We start from the raw sequence: 18794 nt of genomic DNA, 5'->3' as shown, positions 1-18794 counted from the left end.
CTCTCTCTCTCTCTCTCTCTCTCTCTCTCTCTCTCTCTCTCTCTCTCTCTCTCTCTCTCTCTCTCTGCATCTGGAACTACTGTATTCAGGACCTCCTCTTTCTCCCCACACTTTCCACATGAAGCTTTCCATAATTGCATGCCATCCATCCACTCTTTATGTTGTCTTGTTAGTATGCTAGAGGAGCTAACCAGCTGTTACTGTGTCTCTCTACCAGTTATCCCAGTCTCCAGAGGCCAGCAGAGGCTATCAACAGATGTAATAAGTATGCAGATTTAAAGGGGAGTGGGGTGGGATTTGCTGCTCATCAGGCTGATCTGTTTTAATTGTTCCATGTGTCTGTTCTACCCCTGAATTAAATAGAGGTAAGTTAGTGCAGGTTTTCTTGTTTACTGTAGCACAGAGCAGACACAACAGATTAGCTGAGGCACATTTACAAGCGTTAAGTCCCCTTTCCCCCATTTTAATTTGGTATAATTGTTTTGTCAGTTCATACTCAGAAAATAAAAAAGAAAAACTCTGGCATCCCTACATCACTCTTGAGTGATGAGGTACTGCTTTCAGCCTACACCAAGCAGTGCTAGAAGCCATTTCTTGTTCAGCTGCCTACACAATAATTTTAAGCATGCATTATACTAATGGGCCCCTGGGGGGTAGGGGTAGCACTAGTACTTTGGTATAAAATTACTTGCAGCTTAATTTTCAAGACAGTATATGGAGATTTAGCCACAGAACTAAATCTCTAGTCATCTCCCTCTGACTGCCCTTAAAGAGAACAAACCAGAGCAGCTAGTTCTGAAGGTTGCTGTCATTTCTGCAGCACTTTTTGTAGTTATGTCCTCCTACTGTGTTCAGTCTTAACTCTCTTGTGTGTGATCTCAATAGACATCGCTTTGAAAAGATACTCCAGTGAATCTCCATGCTAATAGATTGTTTGGCTATGTCTGCCTGAAACTATAGCTGCAGTGTTTTTTGAGATGATAAAAAGAAACATGTTTGTTGCAACATGGTTTGTAATCTGTGTATCAGTGGTGGTTTATTAGTGCTCTGAGTGTATGTAGCACTTTGCAGTAGTACATTGGTGGCAAACAGTGCACCAATTCCTGTCCTCAAAAACTTACTGTCTGCCAGCAAGAGGAAAAACAGTACAAAACATACAAGACAGGGCTGGGGATTGGCCATTAGAGCTTGGATGTTGTGTAACAGTTAGTTGAAGGAAACTGAGGGGGGTTGGCCCACAGTGGTATGAAGGCTATATGAAATATTGGGACAGCATGGAAAATACTATAAGGCTGAAAGGGGCAAGGGAAGAAAGAAGATTTAAGTGGAATATCAGGAGTGGGAATGATTGTAGGTGTAGGCAAAATATATGTAAGGACATTGTTGAAGAGAAGTGAGAATTTTGATATAAAAAAGAAGGATAGCTGATGCGGGGATTCATGGATAGGAAAAATGTAGTCACCATGGAAGAAAATAAAAACCTGTTTTTAAAAGAAGCAAAAAACCTTCAAAGCATTTAATAGCCTTGATAATAGAATATACACATGTGTACATAAGTAAGGCTGGAAGGGACCTTGAAATCATCTAGTCCAACCTGGGAAATATAAACTATAATGCATTTTTTTGCTAATATAGTTGTCTTAAAACCCCTGTTCTCACTGGGTGCTGAAACAGTTTTATCTAGAGCCAGAAGGGATGGGGGGGCAGGAGACATGAGAGCTGTTATGACTCTGCCACAGCCTTGCTTTGTAGTTCTCTGCAGCTCACTTCATCTGTCTCTGCCTCATTTTACCCATATAAAAAACCCCATATCATTATTTACCTGCTGTGTAACGTGCTTTGAACTCAGCATTTAAATTATGCATAACAGCTGTTTTGGAACATGGTTGGACACGCTTATTGAGATCTGGCAGTGACCAAAAGGATCATACTTGCAATAAAGAATGTTCCACAGTGCTATTAGAATGGCACAGAGATTGCTTGCTTGTTTTGCTCCTCCCCCAGATTAATCCTACTGCTTTTCAGACTGAATACTAACATACTCTGGATTTAGTCTATTACCTTATCATGTCTGAAAAGACTTCAGTTTGTTGGGTGCCTGGTGAAAGACTTTAATGGTGGAAGAGTCCAGGTACTTCTAGGGTGCATATACATATGCTATTCAGGCAATGTGATAAACTATGGCATAGTTTGTGCTGAAGTCAGCTGCTCCCAGCCACAGCATCTACATATGTGCCCGGGACCACAGCAATTAGAGCTGGAGCAGAGCAGCCCCAGGCTGGCAGGGGGTGTCAGGGGTCAGTCTCAGGCCCCAGGTGGCAGAATTGGGCGGCAGAGGGGCCAGCAGGAGCCGTGAGTCTGGCCCCCATCTGACCAGGCATGATTAACATGCCCAGTCAGCATCTACACATGCTTTTTGGTGCAGTAAAGTACTCTGCTGTAGGTTAGTACTGTCAGGGTTAGTTTATGTAGGATTAGTTTACTGTACCCTAATACCAACACGTGTAGACTGTGATGCTTTACTGCGGAGCTCATTAGTCGGCACTGCAGTAAAGTACATGTGTAGATGCACACCTAGAAATGTTGTTTGTGAGAGTCCTCAGCACTCTTCCTTGAGAGTCAGTACAGAGCCAGTGCTTCATTGTGATACTCAGTAGCACTGCAGTGTTAAGACTGCAGTCATAAAATTTCCACATAAAAAGCCAAGGCTCAGAACACTTTTCCTAACAAAAGGTACTTAACCTATGATGACCTGACAAAGTTCAACTTGAGAAATAACTATTCTGCCTGCCAACATTACTTTGGAATTCCAGTTTTAAACATGTGCCTTGTTCTACTCTTGAAGTGAAAGCAGTGATGATTTGATTACAAAGCCCTTTTGAATGTTTCTAAATGAAAGGTGCAGTTTATTTGCAAGTTAAATGCTTGCAAATGCTGCCCAGAAATCAACCACCAAGAAGAATATCTTGGAAACTAGAGACTGGGGTTACCAGCCTTCTCAGATAAAAGGAGGTTTTTAGCTGCAGAAGAGACATACAAGGGTCCACATTTATTTTTCCCTAGACATTTGCCCAGCAGTACAACCCAAAATGTGGGTATTGATGTCAGTTAATTTATAGTTGAAGGAATGTAAACTGTTCTGTTGCATCCAGCCAAAATCATAGTTACTGAGACGCAGTCTTTCTGTTTTGGGATTAAAAATTGGTAATCAAGCTCCTGTAAGAGATACCAATGGAAAATCTTCATGAAAGTGTGGTTAAGAGACCGTGAACTAGAAATAATCTGTGAGATTGCTGTCTAAACTAACTCGGCTGGCCTGTAAGTAATAACAGTTCAGGAACTAAAAATGCACCTTACAGAAGCATGGACTGATTTTGTAAGCTGGTTCTAGTACGAGGTTTTTTGAAACTATGGGTAGATATTTGTGGTATTAAAGCCTTTCAGGACCTAGTCTTGGGCTATATTTGAGAGCTGTTCCTTGAGCCATACCTGGGTGTGGACAGATGTAATGCTTTGTCACTATTCCCTTGATATGAGGATGACAGTCTTTCATAGAGATTTCATAGACATTAGGGCTGGAAGGGACCTCAGAAGATCATCGAGTCCAGCCCCCAGTCCCAGGGCCAGGAAGTTAGCACGTCTCATGGGATCCCAGCAAGATAAACATCCAAACGTCTCTTGAAGTCATTCAAAGTAGGTGCTTGAACCACCTCTGGTGGCAGTCTATTCCAAACCTTGGGGGCTTGGACAGTAAAGACGTTCTTCCTTATGTCCAGCCTGAAACGGTCATGGAGGAGTTTGTGACCGTTCGACCTTGTCATCCCTTGGGTCACTCGGGTGGACGGATGTTCCCCCAGATCCTGGAGACAGGAAAGTCATTGGTGAGTTTGGAAATGACTGAAAAGGCTAATTTGAGGTCTGCATGTTGGACCACAGACACGACATACAGTTATAGAAAGAGGGACTGAATCCTGGTGATGTTGGGTGACAGACTTCGTCTCTCCTATTTGCCTCCATAGTGGAACAAGTTTGTTTGAGATACTCGATGCCTTGTCATACTTCACAGCACCATTGAGAACAATTTAGTGCTTGAGTCTCCCAGGTATTGATGTTAATATCGCATTTCTTCTAATTGGCCTTCAAGGTATACTTGAACCTCCTCTTTGGCCCATCTCTAGAGCAGTGACCACTGGCAAGTTAGGAGTCTAGGACCTGTTTTGGGAGACATTTGTCAGGCATCTTATGATGTGTCCTATCCAATGGAGCTGGTGCTGTATAAAAATAGCTTCGATGCTGGTGGTGTTTGCTTGAGCCAAAATGCTGGCATTTTTTCTTTTGTCCTTCCAAATGATATGAAAGATTTTCAGAAGACATTTGGAAGTTGGTAATGTTCCAAGGTTTTCAGGTGTTTGTGATATGTTGTCCAAGTTTCACACGCATGCAACAAGGTAGGAATGGCAACAGCTTTGTAGATGAGAAGTTTAGCTTGGGTCCTGATGTCATGATCATTGAAAACACTGTTTTGGAGACATCCAAAGGCAGCACTGACAGATTTTATTTGGTGCTGAATATCAGCCCAAAGAGAATTAAATGCAAAGGCTGCTTACAGATGTAAAAAACCAAAAAAAATGGCACATTACTTTAAACTTGGTGCACCCCCATGCCAAGTCCAGCGCATGCCCAAAAGAGGCATCGTGTTAGTTGGACCCAGCTTGCCCAACATCTTTATATATCAGGTGCTTCAGCAGGAGTTGTTTGGTGTTTTGAACTTATAGCTAATTGAGTCAGCTTTAGATAAAAATATCAAAAAGCCCTGCTAAAGCACACAATCTATACAGATTTTGCAGACTGGGTCAAACTAATGCTCTGTCTCTTCTGGTAAAGTGTGTGGGTTTTTTTCCCCACATTTGTCAGCAACCAAAGAGTCTAGATGTACATACCACTTTAGACTGGTATAAAATTCCTGGAAAAACCAGGTGCTGTTTTGAGCTAGTCCTCCTTGAACCCGTTCAGCATTATGTGTGCGCACAGAGCATTCTGTGCCTAGTGTCTGGTCAGTCCTTCAGGCATCCCAAACTGCACTGCTCCTCAGCCCTCCAAACCCATGCAAGGCAGTGCTCTGGGATGCAATCTGGACTCTACTGCCCAAAGATCTATTTCCTACGGAGACCACAGTCTTTAGGGGTAGGAAAGCATAAAACCTGTGTCCATTTTGCTTCCCTGCTAGGAACCCTTAAATATTAAGTGTTCCTTGCCCTCTGTATTGCAGTCTTGCAGCCAGCCCTGCACTACAGGTTCTACCCTGCACACATATCGCTAGGCAATTGTTGGGAGTACAACAATTAGCAGTACCTTGCATTGAGTGTTGAGTGATATTGTAGCTGTGATTGTCCAGAAATTATGCGAGAGGCAAGGATTTCTTACGGTCATATCTTCTATTGGACAAACTATGTAGTTGGGATAAAGTCAAGCAAGCTTTTGAATGCAAAACACTCCTTCATCCAGTTAAAGTAGGAGTGGTTTTACTACTTTTGAATCATTCTCAGCATGTTCAGATTGCTACATCTGAATCCTTCTCAGCTCATTCATACATAACAATTAGGATGTACCAGCTGCTGCCCTCTTGAAACATTCCTGTTTTGAAAGGGCTTCATGTATTTATATGTTCACACCCTAAGAAACCAGCAGAAACTTATTTTTCAAAGCTGTTCAGTGGGGGAAAATATTCCTATATTTCCCTTTCTTCTTCAGCTCTTGGTGCCCCTCCTTTCTATTTTAGTTTAAAAGTCTGAGGGTATGTGTTTCTAATGCAGCAGTGCCTAGAAGTACTGATTGTGCTGGATATATATATACATAAAAAAAAAAAGATGTTCCATACCCAAATTGCTGTTAGTTTAAATAAAATAAGGTATATGTCTTTTCCATGGTGCCAGCCTAAGGAATTCAGGTGGCTGCTAGTGATCTCCATGGAGGGAAGTACTAAATGAGTCCATTTTCCCCTCCTTCCCATGAGCATTAAGGATTGGAAGTGTTCTACGCATGCAATTTAATGCTGTGTATATGTATTCCCTACTGTACTAACATATTCTGTCTGCAGTGTGCGTGGAGGGGGTGGGGAGACCAGAAAAGCTGTACAGCAAAAGGTTCTCAAGCCCCAACACTTTCCCATCTTCCCCCTGCCAAAATGTCACACTACACATTATGCAGAGAGAGCCCAACTCAAGACCCAAAGCAAACCAGTTCCAAAATCGTAGTCTTGCTGGTTCTGCTGAAAGGGGCCTATAGTAGGGGGTTAGGATTTACCTCTAAAATCTTCAGTGAAAGATTAAAGTGGCAAAATCAGGCACCCAAGTCAGGAAATTCCTTAGCCCCATTATTTTGGCTAGGTTGCACATGATGTAAGGCTTAACGTACAACTTCATGAAGGAGAGCAATACTGCTTTCTAAGGGGCATAAACCAAATGTTCTTAATATGCAATGGCATGTACAGGTAATGGAATGAAGAATAAGGAATGCTGCATACCTCACTTTCCAGCATACATGGTGTTTTGGTGTATAACACCCCCACTACCAAAACAGAATGTGCTGTCATGACAGCATCTCCCCCTTCCCCCACCCCACCCCACCCCTTTTCTAGTCCTTTGGAGGGCAATCCCTTGAGGGTCAGTCTGGGTTATGCACAGGGAAGGAGAGTCATGGGGCCACTTGAGCTTCAATCCCTCTGCTTCCTGCTCTGAACTACAGGCTCTTACTGGTGTCTCCAAGCTCTTCTTCAAGATACAGATAGCTAATCTCAGTTAGACTGTATTTTCCTTACTTAGCGTCAGTGTCTAGGAGCACTGTCTTTAAGAGCCCCTTTGGGGGCAGGGATGACATGCTTTATACACCAGAAAATACGGTACAGTGTAAACTATAACTTTTGCAGTCTTAAATTCTACCCCCTGTGAAAAGGGGGGCCTGTGAAGTAACCAAGGTTATACCAAACTGCTGTGCAAGACCCCTGAGGTACTCCAGCTGATTGTTGCAGCTCTAACTTCAAATGGTTCTGCTTCTCCAAACAGCTGAGCAGCTTGTTTTTAATTCGGCAGCCTGCTGCAAACTAAGCTGGTTGTGAACCCATCTGGATATGGCATGATCTGGGTTATACTATAAATGTATTATAGCTTTATTGTGGTTAGAGTTTATTGAACTGTGAGGATTTGATCTCAAACCCAGCATTGTGTCAATGCTGTTATTTTTGCACTGAATTTTTCAGATGTTTTTGTTCAAAGACAGATGATAAACCAAAAGTAAATGACTCATAAAATTTACATGATAGGCCCTATACTTCTGCTGGTCTCTGGAAATATACATGGATTTTGGAATGCACCTGGGTTTAGTGGTGATACCTTTGGCCAGTACAGTGGAAGGATACCCAACCCCATGTCCCAGCTGGAAGAATTCCAGTTCAGCCCTCTGAGTCCATTCTGATTGCCTATCATATCCTTTCCAGGTTACTTTAAAAGTGTAATTTTGCAGGTGTAATTGAGAGCACAAGGGGTGCTGTCTATTAAACAATTTGCTGATCAATAGCAATTTTCATCTAAGGGTCTTGGAGCACTTTGCAGACATTACCTAAGCTTTACAGCACCTATGTGAAGGAGGGAAGCACTGCTCCCACATTTCAAATGGGAAGGGTGATGCACAGGTTGATTAAGAGACATCAATGACTGGGGAAGCGCTTAAATATTTTTGTGGATCTGGCCTGAAGTAGCTGAGAAAGAACACACTGAGGGTGAAATCCTGGTTCCATTGAAATGAATTGTAACAGTTCCTTTGACCTGTTATCAGGATTTCACCCCAATATTTAGCAGAGCCAAGCAGAGAACCCAGATTTCTTGTCACTAAACCCTGTCCTCCAACCACAAGACCATTTTTCCCTTGTTAAATAAAAAAAAATCCATACTTTAGACTTTGCATTCTCTTTCCTCACAAGTTTTTCAGCCCCTGTCAACTTATATTATATAATAACAACATAAAACCACAAAGAAACCCCCTCTGGTTAAAAAGAATTACTGTACGCAGCTTTCCAGTCCAAGCAGGATTAATCACAGATAATTAAATATAAAGTGATAACGCATAATCAGTTAACAAATGTTGTGGCAGCAAATTTTTACAAGGCAGAAATAAGAAAGGCAAAGATACTGGGTTGGGAAAGATTTCATGCAAAAAATAAGCTTCATTAGTGCAAAAACAAAGGGAAGATTTTAATCACATACAAGACAGCCAACTCAGTTAACCTTGACTCTCCACCCCTCCATATATGCATTGTGAGAGCAAATTAAAGTAATTTGATCCTCTCATGTACAGACTGGTTTGATGCATTGCTTTATTGCTCCTTTCACCCATGCAAATACTCTTCACTATCTAATTTCTTCTTTTTCTGAAAATTTATATGGTTACCATAGTGATGGGTTGTAATTGCCCCTTTTGTAGGGACATACCAAAATTTGCATGGAAATTGCAATTTCAGGTGGACTCTGAAAAAGCGCAGGCTCTCTGAGAAAAAAACAAACAAACCCCAACATACCCCCATGCTCCAAGAGTACAGGACTTCCCGCACACTTTTCTCTGCTTGCTGGTAAGTTTGTTGGGGCAGGGGAGGTTTGCAGTGAGTCCACCATTTGGGGATGGCCCAAAACCATGACATAATTACCCTGATTAAGCCTGGGGAAGCCATTAATCTATGCTTAATAACGCATGGATTAATGGTTTCCCCGGGCTTAATCAGGGTAATTGAGCCGTGGTTTCAGGCCATGTGGCAATCTACAGGGTGGGATGGGACTGCTGGGGCCCCTTGGCCAATCAGAGGCATGGGGGGGAAAGGAGGGCCTGCCACGCTTAGCCCACAAAAATGGCAGCTGGCCCCAGGATCTGCCTGCAAAGTCAGTTGACTGCCTCCTCGAGTTCAGTAGATCCCTACACTTTCATTTTTGTGGCACTCATCATAGATCTTAATGAAATAAACCTCCAAATACCCCTTTATGACAGGGAAGACTTTATTTTCTCTATGTTATGAATGGAAAATTGAGGAAGAGAATGGCTAAAGCCAAAGTTGTCATTAGCGCCCCTTTTTTTGGCCAACTTGAATAAATTTGGCCAGATTTTATCGAGGTGCTGAAAAGTCGCATGAATTTTCCCCAGCTTCTGTTTGCTCACTGTGGTGTGGGAGGCCTGTCCTCTAGGAACAGTGCATGTAGCCTAAATCACTTTATTCAGGCCAGCTCCAACTAATGACATTTACCTTTCATCCAGTTGGGCCACATGATCCACGAGTCTGAAAGCAAGCATCTTCATGTTGCATTGCATCCCTTTTGCCATTTGTTTCCCCTTATATTGCAGCAGGGGTGTTGAAGCAGAAAAATGTGGGGTGAGCAGTGAAATGTTCTTCTTTGAACCAGTTTCTGCTCTCAGCCTGTTTCTTTCTAGAGCTGTGGTTCTCAACTTTTTCAGAGTCAGGGCAGCTCTGCACAATTTTTCTGAATGTGGTTGAGAACCATATTTTTGTGCTGAATGTACCTCAGTGCTTCTCAGCTGGATGATTCTGCTTCCTGGTAAAACTGCCCCATGCACCTGCTGCACAGCTGGCCCAGGAAGAGCTGCTGTATGCATGTGCCCTCCTTCTGCATTAGGGCTCTCTGATCACCCTAAAGCTGGCAGAAAAGCAAGCTCGTGCTCTAGCTGTTCCCAGTCCAGCAGAATGTTTCCCAGAAATGGGGAGGCAGGGCAGAGAAGCGTGCTGCATGCCCCTATTTCCTGAAGAAATGTGTAGGGTGGGGACTAAACTGGGTAGAGCTACAAGCCATGCCAGCTCTCCCTAATGCAAGATGAGTGCACACATGCCTCAACCCTGGGCAAATCATTTTTACCTAGCTGCTGCTGTGCCGGTGACAGTGCCTGTCATGGTATCCCTGCAGGAAGTCTTGCAGCACCCTGGTTGAGAACCACTGTCCTAGAGAGGGGCACATAGCCATGTTAATCTGAAGATCTGCAGAAGGCAGGACAGGGTGGCACCTTGCTTCTCTGAATGGGTTAGTCTATAAAGTCTTACTCCACTCTCTCTTCTGCCTAGTTTCCTTCTAGTCACAGCCTATGTCAGTCAAAGCCTTTTAAGAGGCAGTTTAGCTGATTTAGGGAGAGAATCGGTAGGCTTAATGGACTACACTAATATAATTTGAAACAACTAATTTTCAGTGTCCTTTGGGCTATTTGAGACGAGTAGCAAAAGTAGCGTCAGTCTGATCTGGTTAAATCTCATTGTGGCCGTAAACGATTGATTGTTCAAGGCATTGGATTTGAACCTAGATAGTTTTTACACCTTGAGGCTGCCAGTTTTTATAGATATCAAGTTAGTGGTGGTTTAAAGTAGTTTGCTTTCTATATGTGGAGCGCTTGTGAAAATTGGTGGTCTCAGCTCAGGTGTTACAGTCGGGCATCTGCATTATAGCTAGGATTAACTGATATTCCTGTAGAAAGAACAGAAAATGATAGAACTTGGGGGAACAGGATTTTTCTCACCCAAAGGTGCCCCTATAGTGATCATGCAGCAATCTGAGGAAGGCTTGTAATTCTGCCTCCTGTGCTATATCTGTTCAGTAAACAGGAGGGAGACTTTTCTTCCATTAGTTTTCAGGATGGCACCAGTCAGAAGAAGTGAATCTACTTTAAAATATAGCAGTCAGAAGGCAGGGTAAGATAGCACCTTAAAGACTAACTAATTCAGAGAACAATACGTTATTGTAAATGACAGCCTACTTGGTCAGATGCTATGAATGGACTTGCAGAGAGAAGGAATACTAAACAGAAGGGACTGAAGTAATTTAAATATAAAATATAGAGAAAAGGATGAGGAAAGGATAGGAGGGGGCACCGGGAGAGGCAAAGACAGGTTGAAGAGATCAAAAGGAATCAAAGCAGTTGATCCATTGAGGGACCTTGGGGTTATAAAAGCTAGTTCAGGTAATAGGATAAGAATTCAGAATCTCTGCTGAGACCACACTTATACAGTCCAGGCTGTGGATCATTTCTCATTCTGCAATTCTGCATATAAGTTTTTTAATTTCTGTTGTTTATGAACAACTACTCTGGGGTCATTGATAGATGTCCAGGGAGGTTAAAGTGTTCTGTCACAGGCTTGTGTGTCTTCTGGAATTGATGTCAGATTGGAATCCATGTATTCTTTTACATAGGGTTCACCTTTCCTGAAATATTTAAATACGTGTAAAATATAGCAGACATTTAAGAATTGCACTGTCGGTGCACAAACCCTTATTCTCTATTGCCTTGCATGTGGTGTAATCATTAACCCTGTGCCAAGTCAGTGCAAAATATTTGCACCACTGTGTTGAGTAGGAGAGTTCTGGTTTTGCAGAGTTATCCCCCTGTCCTACTCAGGTACTAATGGTTACTGTGAAGAACCAGATAATCAGAGCTTTCAGGTCCTCTTTCAAATCTGATATTTATCTATCTTAATTCAAAGCACCACACACTTAACAAAAATCTTTGATGACAACATTGATCTTGGAAAATCACTAGTCGTTCCAGAAGCGTGCCTGGACAGACACACATCCCTTCTCAGCTGCCAGCAGGTGCAGATTCTGCCACATGTCACTTAGAATATCAGTTACTACCATCGTGGATGTCACAGAATTGTAATGATCTCCATAAAATAACACACAAGCAAAAAAACATATGGTATCCTTGGACTTGACTAGAACATGTGACTCCTTAAATTTTAATTGATAGAGATACACTGAATTAGTAGGCTCACTGACTCTCTAATTTGACCCATTCAAATTGATTTAGATATCCCTTGAATGATAGTCCTATTAATAATTTAGAATGTTTTTTCAGGACCTCTGATATAACTACAGTTGGAACCATTGCTGCCAAAAGGTGTTCTTGCATTAATTTCTTCCAGTATGGCATTTATTTGAATGAACTTCCGCTGTAGAAAATTCTTTATCTTGAGATTGATCTTTGCAACAATTTTCTAACACTTCCAGTACAAATTAGTATAACCTTTGGTTCAAGACCATTCTCTATGAGGCATCTTACTTCTGTTGCTACTTTACACAGTCTATGGAGTCTTGATGTTTCAGTGCAAATATTTTAATTGCAATAACTGTTCATCAAAAATAACTCTGAACATTTCCAGAGTTAAAGAACCAGATGTTAAGGGTAAGCGCATCTAAACCTACAGCTGCATCATACCTGATTTAATAAAATCAGGATGCTTTCCCTCTCAGAAAGCACAAGGCTCTTTTCAATGTTTTTCCTTGCATCTTCCATTTGATTCAGGTGTTGAATTCTGTCTTTGATAATTACAGTTGATGGCATTTAATACATGGTATGATGGGCCACCTTCTCTAAACTCCACCCCTCCTCTTCCCTGTGTCAATTCAGATCCCTTCCAGTTGAAATGAAGGGCCAGCTAATCATTATACGAATAAAGGAGCAAAGACAGTTTTCAGAAAATGCTCATGTTAACTCACTCTGCTACATGAAAAATTCAGCTGCCTCCTACTTTGTGTCAGAAGTCTGGTGGGTCTATATATGTGTTGTCTTTGCAATCTTGTTTAATTTCTTTTGAAATCTGACTAATCTCATTGAGACTTCCTCAAGTTACAGAAGTGGCAAAAACATTCTGTGTGTCTGTACCGGGCCTGTCCTGCTAGAGCTGTTGAATTATTTTGTGATTGTTATTCTAGTCCCTCAGTGTTTGTCATTTGTTTGGATGATTCATTAATGGGCAAATTAGATCACAGGCTCAGGACAGGTGTTGTGCCTTCTGGCATATGTCTATGGCACTTGCTGAAATGAAATTCTCATTGTGAATAAGGCATTTGGGTCTCACAACAAAATATATGCTTTAGCTAAGAGGCAGTATTCTCTACTTCAGTAACACCTGGAATGCCCATACTCCCATCAGTGTGAAACTGTTGGGTAATGTTGCAAACTCCTTTGTAAGTTTGTTGGCAAAGGTCTGTAGTACTGGCTGTAAAGAGTTTCTGAGTTTGCACCTGATGGAAAACTATACTGCCATTCGTCAGCTGTCTTCACTCTAAAGACAGTGTGTGAGTAGGACTCATGGTTTTCAGTGGGAGAAGTGCCTGACCATAGCACTATGAAAGAGTCTAGAATCTAACATCTCCACAATGAAGGGGAGAGAGTTGGAGGCAGAGAGGAGCAGTAATCCAGACTCAGGTTGGTGGGTGGGAAAAATTTTGGGGATAGGGCTGTATATTGTACTTCACAGCCATTCTTACACATTAAAAGAAAGCAGGAGTCAGAAGAGCATGCCCCAAGTTGGTGGAAGTAACTTTGCATTAAAATGCAACTGCATTGAAATGTACTGGATATAGACAAGCTTTCCTTGGCTCCTTTTGAATGGGACCCAAACAGCTTTAATAACTAGACTGCAAAATGTATGTAGCTTCTCCATAGCTACAACTAAAGCGTCATAGGCCAATATGTTTCTACAGCCACATCCTTGGAGAATCAAAACATTCCTTTTATCTTCTGCAGCAGGTGTACCTTGCAGGGGAGGTCAGAAAAATAGCCATTTCTTCTCTTTTCCCAGTCACAGAACTGTATGAGGAACCCAACTGAGGGGCCAAAGTCTAGACATTCTTTGTCTAGTAGTACAAGCTGTGTGTTCCTTACCCCTATGAGGAACAGGGCGAGTGAGTTGGGAACATGGCCACGATGCCACTTCCCTTATCTGGGAAGATTCTAGGAAGTAATGCATACTTTTCTTTTAAACAAGAGTATTAGAGTACTTAGAGAAGGCATTGCTTTATTCCTAATGCTCCCAACTCTAAATATGTCTTCCATAACAGGCCCATTCTGTATGGGCAGAATACCTCTTGCCATCAATCCCAAGGCTGTACCTTTTGCCTCCCACCCACCTCCTGAAATAAAGAATTTGGCTGGGGGAGTGTGTATGTGAATACAGAACTTGTTTATGTCATACTTAGTTGCTGTAATGTTCTCTTCCTTGAATACCAACAAGGAGTTGCAGTTATTGTCACACTGAATTATAACTTCTACTGGGATTATTTTACTACATGATAATTCTGAGTTCTTTTTTTCTTATGGCTGTAGAATTTCTTCTCACAGAATTTCATTTGGTCTCAGATGAAAGTTTAAGGGAAAAGATGAAAGCTAATAAAGGAAAGGATCATATCAAATTCCTTGTATAGAAAGCAAATGAATTTGAAAACTTCACCATATAAAGCACTGGAGTTCTCTCACTAACAGCATTTGTTTTCTATTGTTTATCTACAGAAAATACAAAACTCTACCTTTGATGACTGGAAGAGCATCAGAGGACCTCGTCCATGGGAAGACTCCATAACTGTCCAGGCACAACAGAAGGCTCTTAGTTCCAAGTCATCCTGACTGAGCCTGCTCACTCTGATGTCCATGGGATCAAGGTCTCTTAATGGCAGTGACTGGACTTCTCAGTCTTTCAGTTCAGTGTCAAGGACAAACATGAGTAGGTAGAAGATAAGAGATATCATCAATGAACAATCCAAGTCAATGGATAAGTGATTCACTTACAATAAATCTGAGACCTATGGTGAAATAAAGAACTTAGTGTGAGTTTTCAAAGACTGTGTATATTACATCTCAAAGATTAGTTCATTTCTCCACTGGGGATGTCAGAGTCTCACTTCCATGGTAGTTTTCAGTGGCCACTGTTCAAAATTTTGATGACATCTAGCAACTCAACCTGTCAGTACCACAAGTTGTCACCCTAATGTGACAGTGCCGCAGTCTAGACATGTGTGACCAGACGCATGCTGGCTCAGAGCTGCAGTATAATCTCAGGCTCAGGGCCTTTTCATTTTGGAATGACTCCACAGAATTATGAGCTGTTAGGGAACAGTGGACATGGTTTTGGATATGTAATGTTCTTTCGTTTTATTTCCAGCACCTTGCCTCTAGCAGCGTCAGCAGGTAATTGTTTTAATAATGTTCATTTAGCTGCAGTCAGATTTCTGTAATCATTTTATCAATATGCTGGTGCAGGCAGCAGTTTTCCTAGTGGAAAACCTCAGTTTAATTTGGCAGTTACTGTCCTTGAAGAGCATTGCTAGTTTTATGTGAACTAGCAAAATAGTAGAACCTTCTTCATCCAGTATGTGAGGTGCAGTTCTTCCTCCTAATATCGTAACATGCATGTATGTACAAATTTAAGGAGACAGTTTTAACCGGCTACTGTTTTAATCCTTTTTTTTGTGATGTTTTCTGCTTCCAGTGAGTTTTTCAGCCAAAATGAATGTTTCTGTTTTGGTGCAACCTATTTATGAAACTCCCAGGGAGCTGGGTACTTGAGTATGGATCAACAGAAGATGCTACTTTCACAGCATTTACAGAGTCATACTGCAGTTCCCTCCCCTTCTCAAAGTGATGTGCCTGTTGCAACCTGAATGGCTTCCCTGGTACTGTGTACAGGCAGCCTCTCTCCCTCCATGCAGATTTTGCCTCAAAACTCGCTTTTCCACTTTCTGTCCAACAGTGAGCTCTGCTCGCTCTTGTGCTCAACTAATAAAATTTATATTCATTCCAAATAGGAATTAACTGGATCCATGCTGCATGAAGTCAAACATCTTGTTTTTTATAGACTTCTTTGCTTTATGTCCTCCCCGACATGTCAGATTGTATCTAATCTGAATGTGGTCTGAAACTGTTGTTCCTTTCTTTCCCTCCTCCTCCCCCCCTACACACACAAATTTTAGCAAAGTACAATATCCAAGAGAGAATAAAATGTTCAATACAGAGGCAAGAAAAGGAAAAAATATTTTAATAATAGATGCAGTTAATTAGAATATGGAGACATAAAAGACACGGACAGATGATCACCAGCCCCACAGTACACCAATGTATATTACACTGTGGTTTGTAAGAGAGGGATCAGGGGAGGCTGCTATTACTGGGCCTTTCCACTGGGTGGCGGAGCGGCAGATAATAACCTGGTTTTTCTGTTCACCTTAAGGACATTACAAATGGAGTGTGATTATTTTTCTCCTAGACCCCAGTTCACAACACAGCTCCACAGTTTGGTACAATTGGCATCACAGCGCAAGGGAGGTATTGCACTAGCACACCAAGTCTGGCATCTTAGTCACAGCTGGTACTATAATGGCAGGGGGAGCTGTAAGTCAGGGCTGAGTGATATTACTAGAGGTTTTAGAGAAATCCTTTATGGTGGAGTTTAGCCAATCCAGTGGCAGGTCAGAATGACCCAGCTCAGACCCAGTAGAGGCTGGTGCTAGTACCTGGCCACTGCCACAGCTACTGCTTCTTCCTGCCACAGCTGCTCTCCACCACCCAGCTGCAGTTCAGCGTAGGTGAAGTACCTTGCCATGGTGTAGAGCAGTGCAGCCCATGCAACCTCTTTGCCCCCCACACTTCTTCTGCCACGGTCACCAAAGCTCCTGCGCTGTAGGCTGGATCTAATGGTTCTGTGGGCCATAGGTAACCAACCCCTGCCTTTTTGCGCCTTTCTGCACTTTGATCAGGTCTGGCCAGTGTTTTTAGTCCAATGTGTTCACGAGCATTGTTTTCAGCCCAGGTTTTGGGAGGCAGTTTTTGCTATGTATTCTATGCTATTACTGTAAACATGCAGAGGTTGTCTAGAAACATGACTATATTGTGCCTGGAGACTGAGTATATCCTTCTTTGTGATGGGATGCAGGCATGTGGCCATCTTATGTGGCATGTTCCATTGGGAGAACCAAGAAGTCCTAGCCTTTTCTTAGACAGGAGCCTCTAACTATGCCTGTTACCAGCATGGTAGATACTCTTCCATGCTAACTGTGTTTGTAATAGGTGCTCATCAAAAGCATTGTCTCTCCTGCCACTAATGTAATTTGCTGTGTAAGTCTTTTGAGCATGCTAACACTTATTGAAGAGCAATGAGACAATTGGCCAGAGGGTCTCAAAACATACAACTACAAATCCCATTGGGAAATGTGATAGTTATAGACATGTATCAGCTAATTGTCATTGTGTGTGGTGGGGGGAATCCTCTTGTTGGTACTACAAAGATGCAATTTGATCTGTACCTTCCAGATGGGTTTCAAGCAGGTTATAAAAGACTCCATTCCTTTTTCAGGAAACTAAAAGATGGAGAGGGTGATCTAATATTTTCAGAAGTGGCCTTTAATCATGAGTACCTTCAGTGTTGCATGTCCAACCGGAGACATGGTTTGACTTTTCTCACCCAACCTATACTAATGGAAGATGCAGGTGCATAGACCCTTAGCAGCTGAAATTGAACAACAAATATGGAGGTATCCAAGATTAAAAGTTACTTAAGTGTCTTGCCTATTGTTAATCATGGCTGAGGATGGATTGGAACTTACCTCCTCTCCTTGCTGTTCCCTGCTGTGGTCTCCATACCATGAGGTTTCACAGGATATTTATATGAGCTTGCATTAGTTGCTGAAAATGTGGGGATCAAATAATTTGTAACATTGGATTCTCCTTAGTTCTGTTTACATGCTTTTGTAGTTTTCACATTCTGTGATTGCATGGATCATTCACAAAAGAAACATACCAGCACAGGCCATAGGCTCAGCATGGGGTATTGATGAGTAGGGTGTTACATCTGTTGTCTCCTTTCACCCAGAGGGAAATGTTTCTGTGTAGCTTTGTCCCTTTTTTGCTGTGACATGATTCTGGAGATGTGCTCAACTGATCTTGTATATCACATTTTTATCATTTGATCATTAATAGCAATACAAATATAAAGCTTTTTTTTCTTTTTTTCATAAGCCTCGGATGAAGAATCCAGTTCAGTAGGAGTTGATTTGTTAATGCTTAGATTGCAACTCAAATTGTCACAGACTGAGGAAAGAGAAACTGAGACTGTGGCCAGGCTACCACATGTGGAAAAGTCGCTGTTACCAACACTGAATTCTAAATAACTCTGCAGCCTTAATTTCTATCTTTTCCTTAGGATTTAGTCCTTATGAAAGGTACTTGCTTTATATTCCTAGACAGATCAAAAGTTTATAGAAACAGAAGAGACACTCAGCATAGACTGGCATTGCAAACTGCCCCACAAACCCTATTAATATGCCTGAGAGCTGACCTGGTGAGATCACTTTACCAGCAAAAGGGTGGGTCAGGGTCCAGGCCCATTCAGTCCTTTGGTTTCTCCACTGATGCTACCAGTAATTATACAGACACTTACCCAGTAGTAACCAGACTGAGCCTCTCACTCCACACCTGTGACTGAGTTAAGTTTTTGTTGCGGCTAACTCAGACTGTATTTTCAACAGCTGACCTGTTAAAAATGAAAGGGTCTGTTCCCTATGACTTCAGTCCCTGAGTCATCTGGCCTCCACCCATCACAAATACAGTTGTCATTCCAGGCAACTGGAGAACATTCATGTAAGACCAAACTATCATCCCCTGCAGTTAGAAAGCAAAGCATAGCAGCCAGGCCTGTTAATGCCTCGTCTGATGTCAGATACTTCAATGAGGTTTACTTGGTGCAACCAGGAGAGGAATTTGACCTACTATTATCTGCATCTTCACTCCTGCCCTTTTTACCTTTCCTACCTTAAGTCTTCTCTCATTTTATTATTGCATTGGATGTAATGTTCATTTCATAGGGATTTAGAGGAGCTGGCAGTTAAGCATGCAGGGTGTTTCCTTTTTGCTTTTTCTGTGTCTGTTTGAGAGCTTGCACACCAATTTGAGTAAGTGCATCTTGTGCATTGAGCTGTGGCTGGAAA

General features: G+C 42.0%; 1 protein-coding gene across 1 annotated transcript in view; it reads left to right on the top strand.

The window, feature by feature from the left end:
- LOC109321144 (cytochrome c oxidase assembly protein COX16 homolog, mitochondrial) overlaps window positions 1-14699 on the top strand; it is a 79534-nt gene extending 64835 nt beyond the window's left edge. The window contains exon 4 of the mRNA XM_019551527.1: window positions 14329-14699. Coding sequence (XP_019407072.1) covers window positions 14329-14442 — 114 coding nt within the window. The 3' untranslated portion in view covers window positions 14443-14699. The remainder of the gene's footprint in view (window positions 1-14328) is intronic.
- Window positions 14700-18794: the final 4095 nt, after the last annotated feature.

Source organism: Crocodylus porosus, unplaced genomic scaffold (assembly GCF_001723895.1).
Source record: "Crocodylus porosus isolate Cpor-Errol unplaced genomic scaffold, CroPor_comp1, whole genome shotgun sequence".
NCBI classification, from domain to species: Eukaryota; Metazoa; Chordata; order Crocodylia; family Crocodylidae; genus Crocodylus; species Crocodylus porosus.
Note: the sequence above shows the minus strand (reverse complement) of the source record. Positions and strands in the feature narration are given on the sequence as shown.